The sequence below is a fragment of the Canis lupus genome, chromosome 28 (assembly GCF_048164855.1).
Source record: "Canis lupus baileyi chromosome 28, mCanLup2.hap1, whole genome shotgun sequence".
Lineage (NCBI taxonomy): Eukaryota > Metazoa > Chordata > Mammalia > Carnivora > Canidae > Canis > Canis lupus.
Window position 1 is genome coordinate 39428104 of NC_132865.1, and position 27687 is coordinate 39455790.

General features: G+C 35.3%; 1 protein-coding gene across 5 annotated transcripts in view; it reads right to left on the reverse strand.

Moving 5' to 3' along the window:
- Positions 1-27687, reverse strand: part of SNTG1 (syntrophin gamma 1) — an 814835-nt gene that overhangs the window by 283661 nt on the left and 503487 nt on the right. For all 5 annotated transcript variants that reach the window (XM_072804669.1, XM_072804667.1, XM_072804668.1 and 2 more), the window contains one exon: positions 5832-5882. In XM_072804669.1, coding sequence (XP_072660770.1) covers positions 5832-5858 — 27 coding nt within the window. In that variant the 5' untranslated portion in view covers positions 5859-5882. The remainder of the gene's footprint in view (positions 1-5831; positions 5883-27687) is intronic.

Below are 27687 nucleotides of genomic sequence, written 5' to 3' on the forward strand. Positions count from 1 at the left end.
CAGAAAATGCTGAGAGCTAGTAAACAACTGTATTAGAAGCAGAGCTGGTACAATAGATTAAAAAATGGATAAAATTCATTTCAGGGCACTCCTCTGACTCACAACAGCACTGCTGGACTGGTATCAGTGAAATGTAGCTAGTGAAATGTAGTCATATGTTTATTTGTTGTTTAATAACCACTTGCATAACGTTTACTGTGTTTCCTGCAATATTATGTCATTTGATCCTCCTAACAACCCAGTGCAGCCACTTTCATAGATAGGAAAAGAACAGAGGAGCAGAAATAAATGGAAGTTAGGATCTGAACCCAAGCTGCTCCAGATTCTGCACTCTACCACTTGCTCTGGTTTCCCTCATGCACAAATTATATGAGGGATGCCTCTCCCAATCCTCCAGTAAACAATGACATGACCATCAGTATCTCTCACCAGGTAGCACTTTGGTCACCAAGAATCTCCTATGGGAGTGCAAAGTGTTCTGAGAAGGTCATCATCTTGAACCAACTGTTTTTCCTGGTCAAAACAATGGCCACTGGGGGGTAAAGTGAGTGAAACCACTCTGATGTGATGATTTTCCCATTAAACACAAGCTTCTGAGGATATGGGGAGAGGCTTAATCTGCACAGTCTCGTCCCCCGTAGATTGCTTCAGGGTTAAGAATGGGAACCAGGACTGTGAGAGTGGCCACTAGTGCAGTACAACAAAAAGCGTCTGGCTGTGGTCTTTACATTTGTGCACCCAGATTGCTGAAAAATAAAAAATCACCTAAATAAGTATTGGCTGTACATTTTAGTATAAACTTAGGTCCTGCACTCATTTCTTTATTAACATGACAATCATTTGTCTTTAAACTTCATGGACTGCATAGACATTGCACATGCGTAAAGAAATGTATTGCTCTATGTAGACATGTACAATATATTATGTAAATTATAATGGAAATTTTAAAGGCATGATTCATAAAAAAATGATACAGATTCAAATGTCTCCTTGTGCCTGGTGGATAATATTATATTGCAGGGGGATTTTACAAAATCCACATTGTTTGCTTAGAGGAATAAAGGAAGCCTCTTAATTATTTAACAGGCAATACTTTTTAAAAATCTAGTCATTGGGCAGCCTTGGTGGCTCAGCGGTTTAGCGCCGCCTACAGCCCAGGGCCTGATCCTGGAGACCCAGATCGAATCCCATGTCAGGCTCCCTGCATGGAGTCTGCTTCTCCCTCTGCCTGTGTCTCTGCCTCTCTCTCTTTCCTCTCTGTGTATTCTCATGAATAAATAAATAAAATCTTAAAAAGAAAAATCTAGTCATTGACTTGCTTTCTGTAAATCAATGAGGTGTGTTTATGAATTTACACAGATTTACTGTTTTAAACAAACAGACCTCACATTTAAACTTACAAATAATTTATGCTTAGCTTAAATCTAGTACCTTGGAACTTTAAAAAATCGACTATATTTTCTTTTATACTTAAAAGTTAAGGCCTCCTTAATATAGATTCTAGATCCTGAAAGAATGAAATATGTGCTTTCATGAAACTTTGTTTTTTTTTTTTAAGATGTTATTTATTTATTCATTTATTTAGAGAGAGTGTGTGAGCAGGGTGAGGGATAGAGAGAGGGAGAGGGAGAATCTCAAACAGACTCTGCCTAAGCATGGAGCCCAACATGGGTCTCTGTCTCATGACCCTGAGATCATGAACTGAGCCAATATCAAGAGTAGGATGCTTACCTGATGGTGCCACTCAGGCACCTCTGCTTTCATGAAACTTTAGAATCTATGTTCCTTTTAATCTTGAAACATAAAATTTGTGATATCAGACATAAAAAACTACAAGGAACTGGGCAGAGACCATGACATGCCCTGTACATAGTTTTGCAGATGTCCTTGGTATTTCCATATTTTGGTTGCCAAATATAACTTAATTTGTTCTGTAAACTTATAGTTTTAAGTGATGTGTAATTTCTTATATCCTACCATATTATAGCAATATTGCACTGAATGCCATTAGATACAATTGAATCATAGTCAAATTCTATCCTATTATATAAGGGACTAAAATTAAATATGTAAATGAATTATGAATGATTAATATGTTATGGAAAAATATACTTTTTCATGGTCAACACAGAAACATGGTTTATATATAGATGTTAAAATGAAATATGAGGAATACCTACACTAAAGACAGCATAGTGGCTCCTTGAACACATAGTTTGTTTTTATTTTTTTAAGATTTTATCTATTTATTTGAGAAAGAGCACAAGCAGGAGGAGGAAGAGGAGGAGCAGAGGGAGAGGGAGAAGCAGAATCCCCTAAGCCTGACTTGGGGCTTAATCCCAGGACTCGGATCATGATCAAAGCCAAAGGCAGATGCTTAACTGACCAGCCACCTAAGAATCCCTAATATATATTATTATTTTGATGATATCTTTAAAAGTAGAAAATCAGGGATCCCTGGGTGGTGCAGCGGTTTGGCGCCTGCCTTTGGCCCAGGCGCAATCCTGGAGACCCGGGATCGAATCCCACATCGGGCTCCCTGTGCATGGAGCCTGCTTCTCCCTCTGCCTGTGTCTCTGCCTCTCTCTCTCTCTCTGTGACTATCATAAATAAATAAATTTAAAAAAATTAAAAAAAGTAGAAAATCAGTAATTTACCTGCACATAGCATGCACTTTTTCTCCTAAATTGTGGATTTTATGTTGTCCCAATTGTATTCTCTACCTTCACTTATGCATTTTATGACTTCTAAATCCCAATTCCTTAAAAATATTGCAGTATTTTCTTTTCAAGAGGAAAAACTTCTTAATTAATAAACCTTTTTTTTTTTTGCAAAGGGTATGCATTAGAAAATTAAGATATTTTACATAGAACTATATATATTTCCATTTCTTTTCACAAAAGACACTTCCTGGTTTGTGCATGGTTATAATCTAGCTAGATTTGTCCAATGGATATGGATATTAGAGTTCCATCTTTAATAGCTTATTAGCAGTCAAGAGAAAATAAGTTTTATTCAACATATATTTGTCTATGTTATAATTTCCAGCAACATAATTTAGAAAGAGGCTCAAATTTGGACTCACGAGTTCCAAACTACACATTATGGTTTTACTTTTAATTAATTAAATGGCACTTATCATTTCATAAAACCTCTCAATTTCCTCACCTGCAAAGTGAGAGAGTTAAGCTAAATTATCTTTATGCTTTCTGTCCACTAAAATGTTTTAAGACTGTAAATTTCAGGCAAACTAATTGACTTTGATCCATCTCTAGAGGAATTTGATCATGTTCAGAGTATCTTAGAGTTCTGTATTCTTGCAACCCTAGCCAGTGTGTGGAAGACACATGGCTGTTGCTGCTGAGAAGTTCTTATTTTTTTCTTTTTTAAAAGATTTTAAATTGAACACCAATAAAAAATAAATTTATTATTAAAAAAATTACTCAGCCATTAGATATGACAAATACCCACCATTTGCTTCAATGTGGATGGAACTGGAGGGTATTATGCTGAGTGAAGTAAGTCAATCGGAGAAGGACAAGCATTATATGTTCTCATTCATTTGGGGAATATAAATAATAGTGAAAGGGAATAGAAGGGAAGGGAGAAGAAATGGTTAGGAAATATCAGAAAGGGAGACAGAACATAAAGACTCCTAACTCTGGGAAATGAACTAGGGGTGATGGAAGGGGAGGAGGGGGGGGTGAATGGATGATGGGCACTGAGGGGGGCACTTGACGGGATGAGCACTGGGTGTTATTCTGTATGTTGGCAAATTGAACACCAATAAAAAATAAATTTATTATTAAAAAAATTATTTATTTATTCATAAGAGATACAGAGAGAGGGGCAGAAACATAGGCAAAGGGAGAAGTAGGCTTCTGTGGGGAGCCTGATATGGGACTCAATCCCAGGTCCCCAGGATCATGCCCTGAGTCGAAGGCAGACACTCAACCGCTGAGCCATCTCGGTGTTGAGCAATTCTGAGACAGTTTTACTCCACCCTGAGGACAGTCTAAAATAGTAGAGATTGTCAAATAGCTCATTACAAGAGAACAAGAACCTCTGTTCCAGAAGCAAGGGTAAATTTTGGTTTATATCACCATCGTAAAATAAATCTCTGAACCCTAAATAATACTTGATATATATTCCAAACCAATGAATCAAACAATTTTGTTTGAAAAAAGGTCTGAGAAATCAATCTTATATCAGCCTCTGAAGCCCAAGGTAAACCATGTTTTAAAACAGTATTTGGCCACTATCCTGTCTCTAAGGATTTCATGAATCTCACAGGTTTTTCATTTGTTATCTCATTCCTGCAAATATCCATTCAATGGTGCTTTATTACCCAAAACAAAATAACAAACACTGTGATGGAAATGGTAGGCTTACTACATCCAAAATTAAGAGTATAATACTATGTATTTAACACTAGACATGGCACAGAATTAAAATTTATGTTTCTAAATTGAAGCTTCTAAAGCATTAACTCATTTTTTAAAAGTATGAACTGATAGGTGCTAAGTTAGAAGGATGAATAAATTATACATTCTGACATTATAGTATTTGGTATAGCACATAAGAGAGATTTATAAATAAATAAATATAATGTAATTTGAAAAGTGCTAGTGTAGAGAGAATCCTTTGGAAAAATAAGAAGTTTAAGCTTAAGTATTAAAAATATAAAAGTGGGGCATGTGAGTGGCTCACTCAGTTAAAGCAAAAGACTTGGTTTCAGCTCAGGTCTTGATCTCATGTGTGGTACGATTAGCCCTGCACCAGGCTCCAAGATCAGCTGGGAGTCTGCTTGTGATTCTCTCCCTCTGTCCCTCCCCATCACTCTCCAATGCACATGCTCTTCCTCTCTCCCTCTCACTCTAATGAATAAATCCTTAAAAAATATATATATTTATATGGAATTTATTAATTTCCTGAAAGATCTTAGTAATGTTCTAAACTTTGAACCAATTGTAACAAATTACTTTTTAAAAGTAGGTATTTATGCAGGAAACTTAACATGTGACATCTCATTAAAAGAACAATCTTTACAAATGTTAATAAGTTTCTTGTTGGTTTGTTTTTAACTGTATCATAGATAATCTAGTTATGGTTGTTTTTCTTGAGGTATCTGCATTTACAATAAAGATATTTTAAACCTTTTAAGCAAACATAAAATATTTTAACCTATGAGTGTTTGCATTTTGCCTGAAGAATGAAAGAATGCTTCGAATGTTGCATCTTTAGTAAAATAGTGTGTTTTCCTAAAATAGAATGGTTACCTCCCCTGGGGCTTAACTCCATGCACTACTGACTGCACACTTGAATGGCCTTCAATATCCTTGAAAGAGCAATGTATCTCTTTAACTCATACTAAAGTGTAAAGACAGCTCTACGGAGAATCTGAATTTCCATATATTAATACTTAAATAATATTGAAACAGTTAAATGATATTGGAATCATAAAATCATAGGATTTTGTGCTGAAAGGGACTTGAGAGGTCTTCTAATTTATAACTATTTATGTGCAAAGAATTACTTCCAACACTTCTACTACCTGAAATCACGCAGTGAGTGTACAGTTTATGGAGAAGGGAAATTTAATCAAATCAAATACGCTCCAGTCTTCTTAAGAAAGAGTGAAAATCCAAGGCTTCCCCAGGCACTCTTCGGCTTTTTAGTCTCGTAGAAATAGTTCATACCCTGGGAATGAAATGGACCTGCCACTCATTCCTCTGCCAAAAGCAGTGTTCCACTTATATAAAGGAGAGCTAAGTGTGTCCCTTTTATAACCTGTTTTCCTTATTCAAAAAGCCGAAAGCCATGTAACATACCTCTTCACAGGCAGTCCTGAAATCCATGTGCTAAGGCACCGCAAAGGATGTCTGAAAAGACAGAGAAATGGTAAGCCATCAAGCACAGCACCGACTGTAAGGGTAAGGAACGCTGATAAAGCAAAGCATAAGCAATTAGGGAGCAGACCCTGTGGGCACACCTTTCACAGCCACCTGGACAGGACAGGAATTCCCAGGGCAAGATGGAGAGAGTGGAAGGAAGAGAGAAAAGTCTTAGCCCTCGCCTTGGTGCAGCATAGGCCTACTGTCCTGGTGCGGCGTGGCTGAGTGGGTGCATCTCCGTGCACCGCTGAGCATTCGGACAGTGTCTGGGGTAGAGTCCACCCTTCCCGTAAGGGCGCGTTCCTAGTGCTCTTTGTCAAACCTGACTTTGCAACTGGGAAAGAAACTTCAAAGGACTAATTAAATGTTGCCTTTCGTATGGTTATCTCTTGAAAAAAGGTTGACTAATCTTCCTCTTTTTAATTAAAAAGCTACATGCATGAATAATTCTCTCTGGAACTTAAAATTTTATTAACAAACAGTATGATGTAAGGAAACAAACTATTTAATATTAAGATAAATCGATGTGTGAAATACTGAATACAGATTCATTTTGTGGTGATTATAATATCTAAATGGTGAACATAAACTTAAATGCATACAAATGCATATTTTTTTAATGTTTTTAGAGAATTTCATTTTAGTTATATGATAAACTTAATAAAACTAAGAATGGTCTTAGAAAATTGACACCCTGACACTATGAAAAAACTGCAGAGCCAATATATAATATAGTTTACATAAATGAGACTCAAAGTAAAATGTATGGTGAATTCCACAGTAAAAGATTGGACTCAAGATTAATCCTCTTCTCAGTCTTTGGAACAGTGAATTATTTTGTTCTTCTTTGTCATTTTCTGTTGTATTAGGTTGATAAACAGTAAGTGTTTATCAAATAAGTGTGAGTGAAATAAAGCAGGATGTTCACTTATGCTGTCACTGGATTATTACTATTGCCCCTGCAAGAAAAGAGATTGACTGTCTTCAATAGTTAATTGAACATGCTGCATAAAATATTGAGTATTTTCCCTAAATAGGTTTCATGGGTTTTACTTTATTGGAATGCATAAGCAAGCTGATTATAGTAAACCTAGGTAACAACAAGTCATTTGCAAAAAAAAGGGGATTTGATGATAAAAATTAAAATTTGATGATATGAATTACTTAATCAGTTTTTTCTTTTTTTAAATTATTTTTTGAGGGTAATCTTTTTTCAAATTTTTATTTAAATTCTAGTTAGTTAAAAAATAATATAATATTAGTTTCAGGAGTAGAACTTAGTGATTCATCACTTGCATACAATGCCCGGTACTCATCACAAGTGCCCTCCTTAATGCTCATCACCCATTTAGCCCATCACCCACCTACTTCCTTCCATCAAACATGTTTGTTCTCTATCTTAAAAGAGTCCCTTCTAGTTTATCTCCTTCTCTATTTAAATCACTTAATTTTTTGATATCCAAGAGAAATTGGTTGTTAGTTTTAAAAATTATTTTTCAAAATTGCTCTTAAAGACTGTGTTGGAAAACACTATAAATACCTGTTTATCTCCAACTTTGACATAAAGTTATTCCTTTATATAAAAGTGGAATTTCAATACTTATTGATCATATAAAAACATAATATCTCTAGAAGCAATTTCCTGCTACTAAAAAGCAACTAGAGAAATAGACATGAGGGTATTTAACCATCTCTAAACACAAGCTCATGTTTAGTGCCATAATCTGAATATTAGTTCATACATTTTAATACATCATTAATAATATGACACATTGTGCCTGCATCTCTACCATTTTTAACATTTTCCTTCTTTTTCCTGCATCTTCCATTATCTTTCATCAAAATATTAGGTAATAATATCAGTGCTTATTCAGAAAAAAATTATTATGAGATTTAAAATGACTTAATTGCTGGGTAAGAATAAATTACATACTACAATGAAACTATTTTCAGTGATTATAAATTTTAAAATTGCAGTAAAAGCTGTTCAGTTTTTTTATTAAAAATTTTTGAGCCTTTTTTGTCTAAACTTTTATGTTAGAACAGCTTTAGATTTACATAAATATTGTGAAAATAGCACAGAGTTCCCATATATCCCACATTCCTTTTTCCTCTATTATTAACATCTTACATTAGTATGCACATTTGTTAAAATTGATACATCAATACCAATATATTATTATTAAATTTATACTTGATTCCAATTTTCTTGGGTTTTTTTCTCACTTTCTTTTTCTGTTCTAGGATCTTATCCAGGGCACCATATTATATTTAATCACCATGTCTCAGGCTCCTCTTAGCTGTGACTGTTTCTCAGACTTTGTTTTTTTTTAAATGACTTTGGCAGTTTTCAGGAGTATTAATCAGTAATTTGTAGAATGTACTTACACTGGGCTTATTCTGATGTTTTTCTCATGATTATACTAGAGCCATGAGATTTGGGGAAGATACCACAGAGATTAGTACCATTTCTTCACATTGTATCAGAGGTCCACGTTGTCAACAAGACTTATCATTGTGAAGGCTGACTATGACCACCTGACTAGGATAGTGTTAGTCAGGTTTCCCCACTGGTAAGTTACTTTTTTCTGTCTCTCTCCACACTTTGCCCTTTGACTAGAAGTCACTATGAGCAGCTCATACTTAAGGAATGGAAGTTACACTTCCCTTCAATGAGGGTAAAGTGTCTACATGAATATTTGAAATTGATCTAGATAGAATATTTGCCTGCTCTTCCCCCATTTATTTATGTATTCAACCACTTACTTAGGTCTTGTCAGCTGACTGAGCAAGGAAGTATATACATGCATATAATAAGCCATGTTGTAAGGCTGTATGTACCACAGTAACATTTATCCATGCAAAATTACACTACACCTCCCAATAAAAGTAAATATATAATTCTATCTGATCCCTTTAGCCTATTCCCATGTATATTTATAGAAATAGAAATATATATTTGTTCCTATATCTATATTTTTCATACAGCATATGGTGTTAGAAATAAATTATTCATATTTGAGGAAGCCTTTATCAAACAACAAATATATCAGTAATAATATATCTGAGTTAGTAACAAATAAAGATAGATTTAAAAAATAAAACACCAGGGCAAAAGAATATTTTTTAGATGAACACTATCATTTAGGTACAGGTTATATTGATAACTTTTGGCTCTCTACAGATGCAATGAGAGATGTCAAGTCTGAAAACAACCATAAGCTACAATATGTAAACACTTGTGGAAAATTGAATGATTGACCCAGATTCTCTATCTTTTCTGGCACCCACTTCCATGCCATAAATTTATCATGGAGAGAGTGGCTTTGCTATATATTGACTTTAGACTTAACCATGTGAATTGCTCCTGCCACCATTGAAGTGATAATGTGTTGATTTCTTTAATGGCCTCATATGTTCCCACTGCTCTCTTGCACCTCTTGCATTAGAAGAGCCTCTTCAGGAAGCTGCCATCCACTTGGTCTGGCCCCAGAATGACATACATAAAGCAACACTTTCCTAAACAGCCCACAGAACATGGGGTGACACTGAGCTGCCCTCACATCCCTGCCTAAATAGACTTACTTAGAGCCAACCTGCATACTCTGGAATGAAATAAAGGCTTAGAATTTGTAATGGGTAACTTTATGTGTCAAATTGACTGTGGTATAGTCCTCAGTTAGTCAAAATCTGATCTAGGTTCTGCCATGAGAAAACCTTTGTAAATGTGGATAATATCTACAATTTACTAGAACCTTAAGGAGTTTTCTGAATTGGTTCTGGGGTTTCCAGAATTGGTTCCCTAATCTGATTAAATTTAAAGGCACCAGTGATTTTATTTCCACTGTGAAAGAAAACACTAATATGGCTATAGAAATATATAAAATATCAGCACTGGATGCTCTTAATCAAAATGTGACCCATAAGGAGATGTGATGACAGTTTAAGGATGTGGGATTTAAAAAAAAAAAGGAATATGAGATAATGATGGAAAGAGCATAAAGTTGAATTAGGACAGATTTACCTACATGGCCTAATGAAGCAGAGATTTTACAGTTAATGTTTTACTGTGTGGGGTTAGGGGGGCTCTACCACTTTGTTTGTCTGATTGACTAAAACACAGACCAAAACATGGCCCACAATAGGAGAGTTAGAAATGCCAGACCTGCTTTGATTTAAGGTAGATAAAGAGATTCAAAGGCTTAAAGAGATTGGGGTGTCAGAAGCGGTTTATCATGTGAAACCTGCTCACTCACAGCTTTGACAATGACTGTGAGGCAAGGATTTGTTATAGGAACCAAACACAATTGAAGAACTCTGTGGTCACTTCTGTAGGTTAGAAGTTAAAGTGAGAAGTGCTGCCACTGAACTGGGGTCCTTAAATGCAGGAGAGAAATTGCATCCTGGGATGGCAGGGGCTGAGTGGCAGCACTTAATCACCAAAGATGAAGTGGCTATAATTACCATAATGGACATCAATCTTCAAAGCAGTAATCAGAATAGTCTGATTTTCAGACATTGGCAAGTTGATTATGCCTTCCTAAAAGTGAAATAGGTGGGAAGCCTATTTATTTCTTAACTTGATCTATAAAAGCAGAAGAATTATAGGTCCAGTGAACAGTCTATCTTGAATCACCAAAACAGTCATGGGCCTTCAATCAATTCCCAAACCTGAACCAGTTTGTAGGTCCTGAGACCCATGAATGGGGGAAGGATGGGTTCCCTTGGAAAAAGACCCTGGTTAACCTCTCTCCAGCTTTCCTAGAAGGTCAAGGATATATGGCTTCCCACCAGGGTAACTGTCCATTGAAGAAAAGGAAATAACCAGACTTTTCAGGGACGACTGCATACTAGTTCTTAACTGACATAACACTAATTCCAGGAGATTCAAAAACATCACAGTGTTCCCTCAGTTAGCACTGGGGCTTCCAAAGGTTAGGTGATAAGTGGAATTTTGACTCAGACCCATCTCACAGTGAATTTAGGGGACTCTCAAATCCATCCTGTGGTTATTGCCAGAGCTCCAGAATACAGAATTGAAATAGATATACTCAGCAACTAGGAGAATCTCCACATTGTTTCTTATTCTGGGAGTGAGAGTTATTACGATAGAAAAGACCAAGTGGAAGCCCCTAGAATGGTATCTACCAGGAGAAATAGTAAAACAGTACTGCATTTCTTTAGGGATTGCAGATATTAGTGCCACCATCAAGAACTTCAAGAGTACAGAGGTGTAATGATTCCCGTTACATTCCCATTCAACTCACCTATCTGGCTAGTGCAGAAAAACAGATGGTCTTGAGAATGACAGTGGATTATCATAAGTTTAATTAGGTGATGACGCCACTTGCAGCTGCTGTACCAGATATGGTTTCATTTCTTTAGCAAATTAACACATCTTCTGGTACCTGCCATGTAGCTATTGATGTGACAAATGCCTTTCTCCTCAATAATTATCCTTTGCTCATGAAAAAAAGTTTGCTTTCAACTGACAAAACCAACAATATACTTTCACTGTCCTACCTCAGGATATGTTAACCTCCAGCCATAAGTCATAATTTAGGCCACAGGAATCTTGATCATCTTTCCTTTCCACAAGATTTCACACTGGACCTTTGCTTTGATGACATTATGCTGATTGTACCTAGTGAGCAAACAGAAGCACCAACTGTAGACTTACTGGTAAGATATAGTGTTAGAGAGTGGGACATAAATCCAACAAAAATTCGTAGATGATCTTTTTCTTATAGAGGTCAGGTGGTATGAGATGCATTGAGATATCCCTTCTAAAGTGAAGGATAAGTTGTTGTATATGGCCTTTCCTATAACCAAAAAATAAAGGCAAAATGCCCAATGGGCCTCTTTGAACTTTGCAGACAACAGTCATCATGGGTAACCTATTACTGCCAATTTACTAAGTGACTAAAAAAGCTGCCAATTTTAAGTGGGTCCCAGAAAAAGAGAAGGCTCTGCAACATTTCCAGGCTGCTGTGTAAGCTGATCTGCCATTTGGGCCTTATGACCTGTCAGATCCAAGGTGCCTAAAGTGTCAGCGGCACATAAGGATGCTGTTTGCAGAGTTTGGCAGGTTCCTATAGGTGAATTTCAGTCCAGATCATAAGGATTCTGGAGCAAAGCTTTGCCATCTTCTGCATTGCATGCTTCCATTTCAGAAACAGCTCTTAATCTCCTCCAGGGCCTTAGTAGAGACTGATTGCTTGACCATGGGCCACCAACTTATCATGTGACCTGAGATGCTTATCTTAAATTAGGTGTTTTCTAACTCACCAAACCATATAAATGCATAAGTAAGTTGCATGGAGAAGTAGTTCAAATGCCATTGGCTCCGCCTGCTGGCCCCACATTGACTTCTCTCTTCCAGCTTGTGTTTAGGGCCTCATGTGGAGTTCTTTACAATCAGATGACTGAGGAAGTGAAGGGTCAGGCCTGGTTTAAAGATAATTCTGCACATTGCATAGGCATCACCTAAAAGTGGACAGCTGTAGCCCTATAACCCCTTTCCAGAATACTCCTGATGTGTAGTGGTGAAGAGAAATCTTCTCATTTGACAGAACTTCAAGCAGTGCACTTGTTTGTTCATTTTGCTCAGAAGGAGAAATGGACAGAGTTATGAGTGTATATGGATTCATGGACTATGGTCTATAATTTGGATGGATGATCAGGGAGTTGGGAAAATGTGACTGGTAAAATAAGTGACAAGAAGGTCTGAGTAACAATTATGGGGATAGATTTCTCTGAAATGGACAAAAAACACAAAGATAGTTGTATCCCACATAAATGTTCACTAAAGGGTGAGTTAAACAGAGGGAGATTTTAATAATCAAGTGAATAGTAGGACGGGCTGTTCTTCAGATACCAATCAGCCTTTTTTTTTACCCATCTTTTCCTGTCATTGCCCAATGGACAGATGAACAAAGTGCAATTTGTGGCAGAGATAGAGTACCTTAATGGATCAGCAACATGTACTTCCACTCACAAAGGTCAACTTGGCTACAGTTGCTGCTCAACATCTAATCTTCCAATAACAGAGATCAATGCTGAATCCAATGTAGCACCATTCCCTGTGATGACTAGCCAGCTTCGGGTGACAATTTGATTACATAGGACTATTTCCATATTAGAATGGGAAATATTTTTTTCTTTCTGGAGTAAACATTTTGGATACAGACTTGACTTTCCTATATGCAATTCTTTTACCAAAACTACCATACTAACTTACAGAATGCCTGACCATTGTCATGTATTCCATACAGCACTGGTTCTGATCAAGAAACTCGCTTAACCATAAATGAAGTGGGGAATAGGCACAAGATCATGGAATTTACTGATCTTATCATGTGCCTCACCATCCTGGAACAGTTGGCTTGACAGAACAATGTAATGGCCTTAAGAAGACTTAATTACAGTGTCAATTAGCAATATCTTGCAGGACCTGGATAAGGTTCTCCAAAAGGCTGTATATGCTCTGAATTGGCATCATATATGTGGTACTCTTTCTCCCATTGCAAGGATTGATGGGTCCAAGAGTCAAAAGAGGAAATGGATGTGGCACCACTCACTATTATCCTGAGTGGCCCACTAGCAAAATTTTTACTTCTTATTCTTGGGAACTTTGGCTCTGCTGGTCTAGAAGTCTTTGTTCCAAAGAGAGAAATGCTTCTAGCAGGAGACACAATGATTCCATTGAAGTGGAAAATAAGACTGTTGTTGCCTAGCCACTGTAGGCTCCTCATGATTGAATCAACAGGCAAAGAAGGAGTTACTTTACCAGCTGGGGTGATTGATCCTGACCTCCAAGGGAAATTGGACTGATACTTCACAATAAAGTAATGAGGAATCTGTGTGAAATACAGGAGGTACTTTAGGGCTTCTCTTACTATTACCATGCCATGTGGAAACAAACAAACAATTAAAACACAATTGCTAATGGGCCAGACCCTTTAGGAATGAAAGTGTGGATCACTCTATGAGATAAAGAACCACAACCAGCTGAGGAGCTTGCTGAGGCAAAGGAATATGCAATGGATAGTGGAAGAAGATAGCTATAAATAACAGCTATAACCAATTTGTTCAATGGCAGAAATGAAGACTGTAATTTGTATTTCTTCATCATTTTGTTATGAATTTGTGTGTATATCATACATAATGTATTATATACTATACATTAATGCATGTGTTTAAATATGTATATATAATATAAATGTGTATATATTTGTGTATATATATATGTGTGTGTGTGCTTATGTGTATCACATGTCTTTATTTTCTTCCCTCTCTTATCCCCCTCTCATCTAACATATAATTTATTAATAATACAAACTTTTATATCACAACATTTAGGTTACAGTATATCAAGGAGAAGAATGAATATCATTCATAGACTCTGCATTCCTTTCAAAGGAAGTGATTAGTGTACTTTAGGTTGCCTAAAGGATAGTTGTATTTTCTTGGTAGGAAGTATGACTTTCTGGATTCTATTTGGAAGCTAAAGTAGGTTGAGCTGTGTTTGTGTGCCAAGGTGACAAGGAGTGGACTGTGATGGTTCATTTTTGTGTGCCAACTTAGCCAAATCAGTTTTTCAACCTGGTATGCAGTCATGCACTCAAACACTAACGTTGGTATTGCTGTGGGGGTATTTTGTAGACATGGCTAACATCTACAATCAGTTGACTTTAAGCAAATAAGGTTATTCTAGATAATGTGAGTGAGACTCATGCAAACTGAAAGGCCTTGAAAGCAAACTCAGACATTTCTCTGATAAAGAGCACTTGCTTCAAGACTGCAAGACCAATTTTTGCATCATTTCCAGACTTCTAGCCTATCCTTTAGATCAGCCTTGCTAGCCTCCACAGTAGAGTGAGTCAATTCCTTGAAATTAATTTCATTGTATATATCCAGATGTATAGGTATCAAACTGGATTTTGTCTGGAGGATCCTGACTCATACAATTGTGAATGCCAGTGAGATTTATGATTTTATTATGCAGAATTATTGTAACAATAATCGACTAAAAGAGCATATCTCTAAGTACTTCTGAAAGTCCATCAAGAATAATAAGTACCAGAACCTTGAATAATATGAGTTTCAAAATATGTACAGATATTTCTAAGTTATACTATAAAAAAACTATGAGAAAAGTATTTCACTTTGTAGTTTCTCCATTAACATAACAACAATATCTTAATTGAAAATTTCACACTTAATATTTTTGTTAAAAAAATACTTTTTTTTATCTAGAGGCACATTCATTATCTCCATACTACTTTTTCCTATTCACATCTGAAATTTTTAAGGTTTTCTTTCCATAATTGTTTTAAATGAATTGATCTGTATTAAGATATAATGCAAGAACAAATGTTTAATTTCCAAATGCTCTCATCTCTATATCCAGGGATAAAGAAAAAAATAATTTACTGATTTATTAGTATCTATATAGCTGCATTTAGAAAAAAAAACAAAGCCTTTATAGAAATTCATTTCTTAAAATATGGTTATTAGAAAATCTCATCACTTAAAATATGAAGATGAGAATAGCAATGCATAAATAGCTTGGGTGAATGATGATAAAATTAATAATGATAAAATTACAGAATCACAATATTTAAATGTGATCTACCTCATTTGTGATCCATTTAGATTTCGCAAGACCATCTCAGTGATAAGCCACACTGCATGGAAAAGACCTAGCCTAATGGAAACCAATTTCTACTAGTGTTCCATAAGTGCCCCAACAACAAGAGATGAAAGCATGGTCTCTGCTCAAAAAAAGAGAAGGTGGAGATGAGTGTTTCTTGAGAATTTACAGTGTCCCAGTTATATGGCATGGTTCAATAGACTTGGCTTCTGTCCAGAGGTCTTGCTTGCCTCTTATGGTTCAATCTAATATCCAGAAATTAACATAAATTATTATCTTCAACTATGCTAAGAATAGCACCAATCCTATTGATTTAACTCATCTTTGTAACCACAACCAGGGAAAGCAAAATTAGACAAATATAGCTAAATTCATTCAAGCTGCATATAAAATTTCAGAATGGTTCATTTGGTATGAAGCTGATAAAATAAAAAGAATGTACCTCTATAACAGCACACACCCAGAAAAATGTTGAAATGGAGAACTGAGTTGGTAGTTATATACGGTAGAATAGAAAGCATTGGTACAAAAATATTTTGGACTTAAATTACTTAGATAATTTCCAGAATGCTTTATTTAGTGTAAAAAAAGTCTTTATAATACTCTGCTTACTATGACAGTTCAGTTTACTGAAGGGAAAAATGTTATGTATTTATAGAACTTGCCCTAGACAAAATTATAACATATGTAAAATTTATATTCCATTTTTTTGTGTATTCCAAACTCAAACCCAGCATATACTCTCTCCAGATACTCCCATATCTTCAGCTGTGTCTGTTCGCAAATTAATTAATTGGTCCCCCTTAAAACTGGTTAAAACAATAGCATTGAAAATGATAGCTGCAGTCACTTAGGTTTCATTTTTAGTGAATATTTAGTTCATTTAGGATCGTGAAGCAACTATTCATGCATCTTTCATCTTTTTTTTTAGTTGAAGTACAATTTACATAAAATATCCTATTACTTTTGGGAGTACACTGTAGTGTAGTGTATATGATATTTTCATACATATAAAATGATTCTTACAATAAATCCTGTTACCATCTGTGACCCTACAAAGTTATTACAATAATACTGTTTCCTATGCTGCTCATTATACGCCCATGACTTTTTATTTAATAGTTGAAAATTTGAACCTTTTAATCCCCTTAACTTATTTTGCACACCAACCCTACCTCCTCTGGTATCCAAGAATTTCCTGCATTTATGAGTCTGTTTCTGTTTTGTCTTTTTAGACTTCACATATAAGTGAAATCATATATTTGTCTTTTTCTGCCTGACTTATTTCATTTAGCATAATATGCTGTAGGTGTATCTATGTTGTTGTAAATGGAAAGATTTCATTCTTTTTTATGGCTGAGTAGTATTCTACTACCTACATACATATACATGTGATCACACATATATTTATGTATATGACATGTATATATCACATCTTTTTTATCTGTTCATCTGTTGATGCACACTTAGGTAGCTTGCTTCCATATCTTAGCTATTATAAATAATCTTGCAATGGACATAGGGTTGCATATATCTTTTTGGATTGGTGCTTTTGTTTTCTTTGGATAAATATCCAGAAGTGGAGTTTATTTAGATTTTTATGGAAGTTCTATTTTAAATTTTTGGAGTAATCTCTATACTGTTTTCCATAGCTGTACTAATTTACATTTCTACCAACAGGGTAGGAGGGTTCCCTTTTCTCCACTCCTTGCCCAGATTTGTTATTTTTAAAAATCTTTTGATAATAATCAATCTCATAGGTTAGAAAGATATCTATCTCATTCTGGTTTTGTTTTGCAGTTCTCTGATGATTAATGGTATTGAGTGTCTTTTCATGTGCCTATTGTCCATCTGTATGTCTTCTGTGGAAAAATACTATTCAAGTCCTTTGTCCATTTTTTTGAGATTTTACTTATTTATTAATAAGACACACACACACACACACACACACACACACACACACACACACAGAGACAGAGATACAGGCAGAGGGAGAAGCAGGCTCCATGCAGGAAGCCTGATATGGGACTAGATCTCCAGACCCCAGGAATCACGATCTGAGCCAAAGGCAGACGCTCAACCACTGAGTCCCCAGATGACCCCTCTGTCCATTTTTTAATTGAATTGTTTTCTTTTTTGATATTAAATTGTATAAGATCTTTATATATTCTGAATATTACATTAACCTTATCAGATGTATCTTTTGCAAATGTTTTCTCCTATTCAGTAGGTTGCTATTTTTTTTGTTGGTTTCTGTCACTGCACAAAAGAGTTTTTTATTTGATGTAATCTCATTTATTTTAGCTTTTTTTTTTTGCCCTTGATGAAGAGATACTAGTAAGAAAAATATTGGTAAGACTAATTTCAAAGAGTTTACTGCCTATGCTTTCTTCCAGGAGGCTATGGTTTCAGGGTCTACATTCAAATCTTGAAAAAATCCATTTTGAGTTTATTTTTTGTATATAGTGTAAGATACTCGTCCAATTTCATTTTGTGTGGAGCTACTCAGTTGTCCTAGCACCACTTATTTCTCCATGTATTTCTCTATGTATTTATCTCACCATATGTTTTCTCTATGTATATTCTTGCCTCCTTTGTCATAGATTAACTGACCATATAGTGTCAGTTTCTTTCTCACCTCTCTATACTGTTCTATTTTCCTATGTGTCTGTTACCAAGACAGTTTATATTGTTTTGATTACTGTAGTTTGTAGTGTAGTTTGAAATCAGGGAACATGATAACTCCAGGTTTGTTCTTTTTTCTCAAGATGGCTTTAGCTATTTAAGGCTGTTTGAGATTCCATCAAATTTTAGGATTTGTGGTTCCATCCAAGTTTTAGGATTCTTTGTTCTAGTTCTTTGAAAAATACCATTGTCATTTTGATGGTATTGCACTGAATATGTAGATTGCTTTGGGTAACATGATCATTTTAATAATATTAATTCTTCCAAAGATGAATATGATGTCTTTTCACTTGTCATCTTCAATTTCTCTCATCAATGTCTTACAGTTTTCAGAATATAGGTCTTCCACTTTCTTGGTTAAATTTATTCCTATTCTTTTATGCTTCTTTTTTGTTGATGCAATTGTTAAGTGGGTTTTTAATTTTTTCTTTTTTCTTTTTAAAGTTTTATTTATTCGTGAGAGACAGAGAGAGAGAGGCAGAGACACAGGTAGAGGGGGAAGCAAGCTCCATGCAGGGAGCCTGACGTGGGACTCGATCCTGGGTCTTCAGGATCACGCCCTGGGTTGAAGGCAGCGCTAAACTGCTGAGCCATCCGGGCTGCCCCTAATTTTCCTCTTGTATTGATTTCTGGTTTCATATTAGAGTGATTGAAAATGTGTTTCATGTTATTTCAATCTTATTCAATCTATTGAGACTTGTTTTGTGGCCTAACATGTGATCTATCCTGAACAATGTTTCTGTGCACTTGAAAATAATGTGTATTCTACTGTTTAGGATAAAGTATTCTGCATACATCTTTTAAGTCCATTTGGTCTACTGTGTCATATAAGGCTGATGTTGCCTCACTGATTTTCTGTCTGGAGGATCTATCCCTTGATCTAAATAGGGTGTTAATGTCCCCTACTGTTGTATTACTGCCAATTTCTCCCTTTACATCTGTTAATACTAGCTTTAGATATTTAGATATTTAGGTTTTCTTATTTTGGGGGCATAAATATTTACAAATGCTATATCCTCTAAAGAAGATGTGATATATTATATATATGATAATATTATATATATATATATATATATATATATATATATATAGTATAGTGGAATATTACTCAGCCATCAGAAAGGATGAATACCTACCATTTACATCTATGTGGATGGAACTGGAGGGTATTATGCTGAGTGAAATAAGTCATTTCATTCATTTGTGGAATATAAGAAATAGTGAAAGGACCATAAGGGAAGGAAGGAAACTGAGTGGAGAAATTAGAGAAGAAGACAAACCATGGGAGACTCCCAACTCTGAGAAACAAACAAAGGATTGCAAAAGGGAAGGTGAGTGGGGGGATGGGGTAACTGGGTGACAGGCACTAAGGAGGGCACTTGATGGGATGAGCACTTGGTGGTATACTTTATGTTGGCAAATAGAATTTAAATAAAATTTTTAAAAATGTTATATGCTCTTCTTGGATTGGCCGTTTTATCATTATGTAATGCATTTTTTCTTTTATTACAGCCTTTAAAACAAAATCTATTTCATCCAATTGAAGCATTGCTACTCCAGCTCTTGTTTCATTTCCATTTACATGAAATTATCTCTTTTCCATCCCCTTGTTTTTAGTCTATGTTTTTAGATCTGAAGTGAGTCTCTTGTAGACACCATATAGATGGATTTTGTTTTTTTGTGTTTTGTTTTCCCCCTCATTCAATTTTTAAATTATTTCACTGAAAACTTTCTTAATGGAAATCATACTGACAATATTTTGAAATTTTCTGGTAAATGAAACCTGTCATTCTGATAGGTATATTTCTTTATAGTTCTATTTGGTAAGCTCTGTAACCAGTAATTTTCTCCATAGTGAGGACTCAGGGAATTCCAAGCAGATTGTACATCTAGAGTACAAAATTTGTCCTAGGAGGTTGATAGCTATGATGAAACTAGTTATATTAATTAGGTCCTGTGTACAAACAGCCTGATTTCTTCTTAATAGGAGAAAAAAGCTTCATCTATGGAAGCTTTAAGGGCTTAATTATTGTTATTTTCGATTTAAAAGCAAAAAGAACAATAATGCCCATCAAAACAGAATTTTATGCAGAGGGTTTTATGTTCCTTCTTTAAAAAACTAAGCCTATTTTAAGTTGATAGTTCTTAAGTTTGAATGCATTCAAAAAGTGCTACATTTTACTCTACCTTCTATGTTTTATGTTTTGACATCACATTTTACACCTTTTTATTTCGTGTATCCCTTAACTAACTGATAGTGATAGTTGATTTTACTGTCTTTTGTCTCTTAACATTCATATTAGATTTTGAGTGGCTGATCCACTGCCTTTCCTATATATTTGCCTTTACCTTTGAAATTTTTTTCTTTCACATATTCTTATATATCTAGTTATAGCCTTTTCTTTTCTGCTTTAAGAAAAACCTCTAACATCTCTTGTTAGGTAAGTTCAGTAGTGATTAACTCCTCGGTTTTTATTTTTATCTGGGAAATTTTATCTCTTTCTGAATCAATTCTGAATGATAGCCTTGCCAGTAAGTTTTCCTCATTCAGCACTTTAATTATATCATGCCACTGTCTTCTGGCCTGCAAAATTTCTGCTGAAAAATTACCAGATATTTTTGCAGGGTTTTCCTTGTATGTGACTATTTTTTTCTTTTGCTGTCTTTAAGATTCCCTCATTATCTTACTGATATTTTAATTATAATATATTTTGAAATGAATCTCTTTTGATTTATCTTGCTTGGGACTCTGTTTTCTAGACCTGGATGTCTGTTTCTCCTCAAATTAGAGTTTTCAGCTGTTATTTTTTTCAAATAAGTTTTCTGCCCCCCTTTCCTTTCTTTTCTTTTGCTGTTCTGATTGGGTAATTTCCATTATTTTCTCTTCCAAATGGCTGGCCCCTTCTTCTGTATGCCCTAATCTGATGTTGATTCCTTCCAGTGTACTTTCCACTCTGATTTATATCCTTCATCCATTTGTTCTTTCTTATACTATTAAATTCTTTGTTGAAGTTTTCACTGTGTTCCTTCATTCTTCTGAGTTTGGTGGCCATCTTTATAATTGTTATTTTCACCTCTTTAACAGGTAAATTACTTATCCCCATTTCATCAGTTAGTACCCCCAACCTGGAATTTATCTTATTAATTAATTTGGAACATATTCTTCTGTTGCCACATTTTGTTTAACCTTATTATTTGTTTCTATGCTTTAGGCAGAGCAGTACCTCTCCCAGTATTGAAAGAGTGACCTTGTATAGAAGTGTCTCCTGTGCACACTGTGTGTGGCTGGTGACTTTGACCAGCTTGCTGGAGTTGGAGTGGGCACAGGCTGGAAGCTCTCTGGGTTTACTTACCAAAACCACTCCTGCAAGGTGGCTAGAGCTTGAGTAGGCACAGGCTATAGTGGGTACTGGGGTGTGCTGTACACTGGGGCCACCTTTGTAGGGTAGTTGGATTGGGTGCAAACTAGGGTGGGGTGGGTCAAGGGTATGTCATGTTGAGATGCCCTAGTGGGATGGACAAAGCTGCAGCAGGCAGTCAGGGGTTTTCTGAGATAGGCTGCACCAAGGCTGCCTTAGTAGGACAGGTGGGTTAAGTACAGGGTGGGATGGGTTCTGGACCACACTGTGCCGGAGCTTTCTTGGTAGGATGGCTAAAGCTGGAGTGAGTGCAGGTAGGGAACACCCTTGGTATGCCATGAAAGGGCTACCTTGCTGGGGATGCAGGTTGAACAGCTGGGGTTAGAATAAGCCAGGGCCTGGGGAACACTGGGGTGGACTTATCAGGACAGTTAGAGTGCTTGGACACTCATTCTGCTTGCACTATCAAACCTCCACAATTCCCAAGAAGCATCTCCTATAAATGTGGTTATTTTGTGGCTATGACTCAGGAACATTTCATGCCACTAGTCTTAGTGTGATCATGGGGTTCATAGTGTCTGGCAGGACAGGGACTCCCCAGAGCAGGTCTGCTTCTCTCATAATTTATGTAATTGTTTGGTTCAGAGGCTGGCTCATCCAGGAGTACATTTCATATCTGTAGAAAGATTAGGGCATCAAGATCTCTACTGATTCAAAGTCTTAATACAAGGAAGACATCTCTGATGGTGAAATGTTCAGGTTATGGTGACATATTTACTCTGGAGTTAATCATTTTGATGCTATTTTCAAAACCTTTCCTCCACATGACAATTTATACAATACACTGTCTGACAGTCTCTATTTTCATCTTCAGTAGTTCTGGATAGAAGTTTCACCTTTGAACCATAAGACTTTAAACCTTTAGAAAGTAAATTCTAAATGTATATGTAAAGAAAACAGGAAAAATGATCAACATATATAACTTAAAACAGAAAATGAAAATGAATAGAGTTAAGGGGTAATGTTCTTTTTAATCCCATGGGGAAACACTAATATATATATATATATATATATATATGTGTGTTGATAAAACAGTTTAAAATGAAGCCCTAGGATACATGGAGGCAGGTAAAAACAAGTATCCAATTTGATGAGGATTCAGAAGAAGACAGGTGCAATGTGGAAAACATCAGAAGGCATTCAGGAAGCACACTCTATTGACCGTAGTATTTAATTACTGAATAATGTACTTAAATGGTCCAATTTTCAATGCCCTTTTCTTTCCAACAAGGAAAGTAATTATTGTCCTCCTACTCAAGGATGATTTAAGTTCAAATGAAATACAGTGTGTGTAAGTATTTTGAAAAACTTGTAAATTATTATTAAAAAGCCAGTCAATAGCATTATTACTAAAAAAAAAAAACACATTATTACCAGTATAAGGAAAACTCAAGAAGATTATATAAGTAAGTATTTTACCCATTCTAAGACATGTAAACACTTAAAACTCAACAGCAAGAATGAGGCTCAATTTTTAATAATTGCAAGTTTTGTTTTAAATATGAAGTGAATGATGTATATGATTACATAGTCATAGTAATGTAAAATTCCAGTTGCTTATTGTTGCGTTAGAGGATTTGGTCAATAAATCTATCCTGGTTCCCTTTAAATGGGGGTAATATCTCCAAACTAGTGCATGTCAGAATTGAGGTTGGTACTATTCTCTGTGATTAAATCCAAACTTCTCCCTTTCCCCCGTTCTGGACAATTTGCTCTCACTTTTGATTACTATAACTATTATAATATAGCATTCACTGTCACCTACCACCTTCCCTTTAGTCTCTGATTTAGTCCCTTTCATTCACTCATCTTCACTTGGCTCCTCAAAAAGTCATATTTGTTTCATGCACAAATTCTTGACAATACATTTCTGGACCTTGTCACTCAGGCTGCCCTATTACCATCCAGTTCCCCAGCATCTGCCAGGTCAGCACAGCAGCCAGGCCCACCCAGGTCAGTCCATTCTGCAGCCACATGCTTGAAATGGATCTGATGACATTAAAAATTCAAGGCTCTATGCCCACAGAAGTCAGCAATGAGCACAGCATACTCTATCACCAGCATGCTATGCATTTCAGAAATGATTTTGTTTTAGAACACATCATCTGCCCTACATTTTCAAGTATCCTCTACAGGAGAGATCTCCAATAATAAACCAAGCACCAAGTATGGCTTGTAGACAGATTTTTTTTTTTTTTTTTTGTATATCAAATTTCCACTTGGGCAAGACATTCCCTCTTCAATGAATTGATTACAGGTTGCTTCTATCTAGAACATATTAGACTTTCACTCCCAGGGTCAGAAGCATTTCAACTTTCTATATTCTATCTAGAATATATTAGACTTTCATCTCCCAGGGCCAGAAGCATTTGAACTTATGACTTTTGCTCTTCACAATGAAAACATTTTCATTTATGTAAAAAAAAAAAAATTCCAACCTGAGACAGTTTTTTATCTGCTAAGAGAAAGACAAAAATCAACTAGGGAATTGTATTTACTTATTCAGCCAAGGAATGATATGTTCCATCTAAATGTTATGTAGAAATTCAGTATGAAAAATGCATAAGTGCTGAGCAGTTCCTATTGACATGGGCAGGAGCGTATGTAAGCTCCAGTTCTCAGGTTTGTTTTCTTTTCTACAGAAAATTAGACCATATTTCTCAAACCCTGGAGCTCTGCAGGGCAAAGTTTAAGGACCATTGTGCTAGGTAATTCCTATAGTCCCTGCCACCCTCAAGACTTGGGTATGTGATCTGAGATGAGGCCTGCCACAGAGTGGCCAGAAAATCATGACTGTTTCCATGCCTTATTGCAGTGACACTGTCTGTATGAAAATGTACCTTGCATTACAAGCTAAACAAAAGATAATAGACATTTTTCCAAAGTAGACATCCAAATGGCCAACAAGTACATGAAAATCACCTCACACATGTTAGAATAGCTATCATCAAAAAGACAACAGATAACAAGTGTTGAACATATAGAGAAAAGATAACCATTGTACAATATTGTATAGTCACAAACAACATTATACACTGTTGGTTGTGGGTGTAAATTGATTCAGCCACTACAAAAAAACAGTATGGAGGTTATTCAAAAAGTTAAAAGTAGATCTACTTTATCATCCATAAATTCCACTTCTGGGTATATATCTAAATGAAATGAAAATAAGGGTTTGAAGAAATATAAACCCTTTTATGTTCATTGCAGCATTATTAACAATAGCCAAAAAAAAAAAAATAGCCAAGATATGGAAACAACTTAAGTGCTCATCAGTGAATAAATGGATAAAGAAAATGTGGTATATATACACTATAATATAATTCAACCATGAAAAAGAAGACTATTCTACCACTGTAACAACATAGGATGGATCTTGCCATTAATTTATTAATGGCACAAATTTGCAACAAGTAGTAAATAATTCCTAGAGATCTGGTGCAGAGTATAGTGGTTATAGATAGTAATACTATATTATAATCTTTAACCTTGCTAAGAGACTAGAATTTAATCATTCTATCTACTAAAATAAATAGTAATTATTTTACTATTGGTGAGAAAGGTACTAATTATTGCTATAGTGGGAAGTGTATTACAATATGTATCAAATCGAAATGCTTTACACATTAAATATACACAATGTTATATGTCATATACATTTAAATAAAACAACAAAATTCAAAAGATAAGTCACTCAAAATAGTAATAATACACTGAAGAATAAGAATGAAATTGAATAAATTTGAAAGAGCTGGTATAATTCTGTTAGACAGAATTTAATTACTTATTATAATCTTTTCCCATGATTCTGAAAATAACAACTCTGATATTTTGACTAACTGAATGTTTAGACATCAAGGGGAAATTTTTATCACGATGCCATTTCAAAAATATTACCGAATTTTTCTGTAGCAAGAACAGGACTTTCATCAGAATGGTTTTAATGTCTAGCCCTTAGTTTTAACAATATGATTTTTTTGACAGACATTTGATTTATCTTTTCTCTTTCAAAACACTATTAAAAGAAATCTTGTTATGAATTTAAAGAAGGGAATACAATAATATTAATAGCTCTCACTGAAAAGTCAAGGACTGACATAAATTGGAAAAAAAATGTTCTATTATTTTTTGAAAAGGCAAAACTTCAAAAAATATGAAGTCTCCATTCATTCATTATGTGGCCTGAGGGAGTAGTTGAGTTGTATTTCAAAGATGCAATTTAAAATTTATTATGCAACGAATCAGCATAGAATTCTGTTAACATGCAGATTTCAATTCAGTAGATCCCTTGAGGGAGGTCAGGCTCCCAGAAAAAGGCCAAAGCCTTTTTGGTTCTCTATTTTATTAGCAAGATTACAGATTATCAATTTGGTCCATATTAACATATGATTTTAGTAGAAAATGGAGAAGGCTCATATAGCTAAAAGGCAGTCCAAAATACGGCAAATAGCATTGGCAACTTCCTTTTCACAGAGTCCTTTACCATCAAAATAGGTCCTCTCAAAAGCCATACATTTTAACACAAATCGTTAAATAACATGGTTCACAGCAGGGAACACATGTATTCAGCTCAATTTTAAAAGGAAGAATATTATTATTTATTGATATTATTAAAAGATGCAGAATACAATGCTTAAAATATGGGAGAATAATTGTTTGATGGTAATAATTAAAATTAATCACTTCTGGAAACAAGGTTATTAATAATCAAGCCTCTTAAACATTATCTCACTTTATGAATTCATCAAGTATCAAGTTAGATTGAAAGATAATAAAATTTTGGGATGCCTGGGTGGCTCAGCAGTTGAACTCTTGCCTTCAGTCCAGAGTGTGATCCTGGAGTCCCAGGATCAAGTCCTGCATCGGGGTCCCTGCATGGAGCCAGCTTCTGTCTCTGCCTATGTCTCTGCCTTTCTCTCTCTGTGTCTTTCATGAATAGATAAATAAAATCTTAAAAAAAAAAGTAAGTACTGCTTTGACAATCATTGTATTATAATCTCCTCTTTATATTATTAAAGAAAGAGAAGTCCCTCTGGAATCTTCTGAAAATGATATAACTTTCTATGATCCTTCAGTTTTGTACTCAAATTTAATATAGAATTCAATATTTTAAAAACCCAGTTGGGCTATTCATCCCATTGTACCTTAAATGTTTATAGAAGCACAGTGATTAGTTTAGTGTGAAATAGGAGAAGACATACGTCACATTTGTACTTGGAAAGAAAAAGCATAAACAACATCAGAAAAGATATATTAACCTGTAGTAAAAGAGATCAAATTTTGCATTCAGGCCTCTCATTCACTAGCTATAAGAAATTGTCAAATTTAAAAAATTCTATTAATCTTAGTTTCTTCCACTATAAATTTCAAGTTGACAATCACCACCTGAAAGGGTAAGTGGGAAGACTTCAGCTATATAGCACATATAAAGACATTACTGCCCATACCTAGTAGACAGTCAATAGTGGTAATGGGAATGGCATATGTTTTACATAGTAACAAATACAAATAAAAATATGTCACATTTCTGCTTAGATTAACTCCTAAACAGCATAAACAGGAATATATCATTGCACTGGAGTGACCTGCAAAATTCATGGAATAAAGTCAAGTTTCTGGAGACTGAACAGTAAAGTCTTACCCTTGGTCTCACCTCAGAAAGTAGAGGCTGACACAAGAACTTACAGTTCAGATGATAAAAACAAAATGGCAGAGCAGGTGTTTTCTACTATCCTCTCCCCAAACACCAAGTTCGACAATCACTCATGAAAGGACATACCTATGTGGAAATCTGGGACTTCAGTGGAGAAGTTCCAACAAACCATTGGAGGAGATAAGAACATAAGATAGGATACATTGAAGAGGGTAAAGGTAAGAGGTTTACTTTACCCACATCATACCACCCCCAAGGCAGAACAGCTTAGTGCCAAAAAAACCTCAGCTCATAATTTCTTTCACAGAGAAAAGTGAGAGTGTATGAATGAGTTCTTGGCTTCCCTAATGTGCAGGACACTGCCAAAGAGGCCATCTTCTT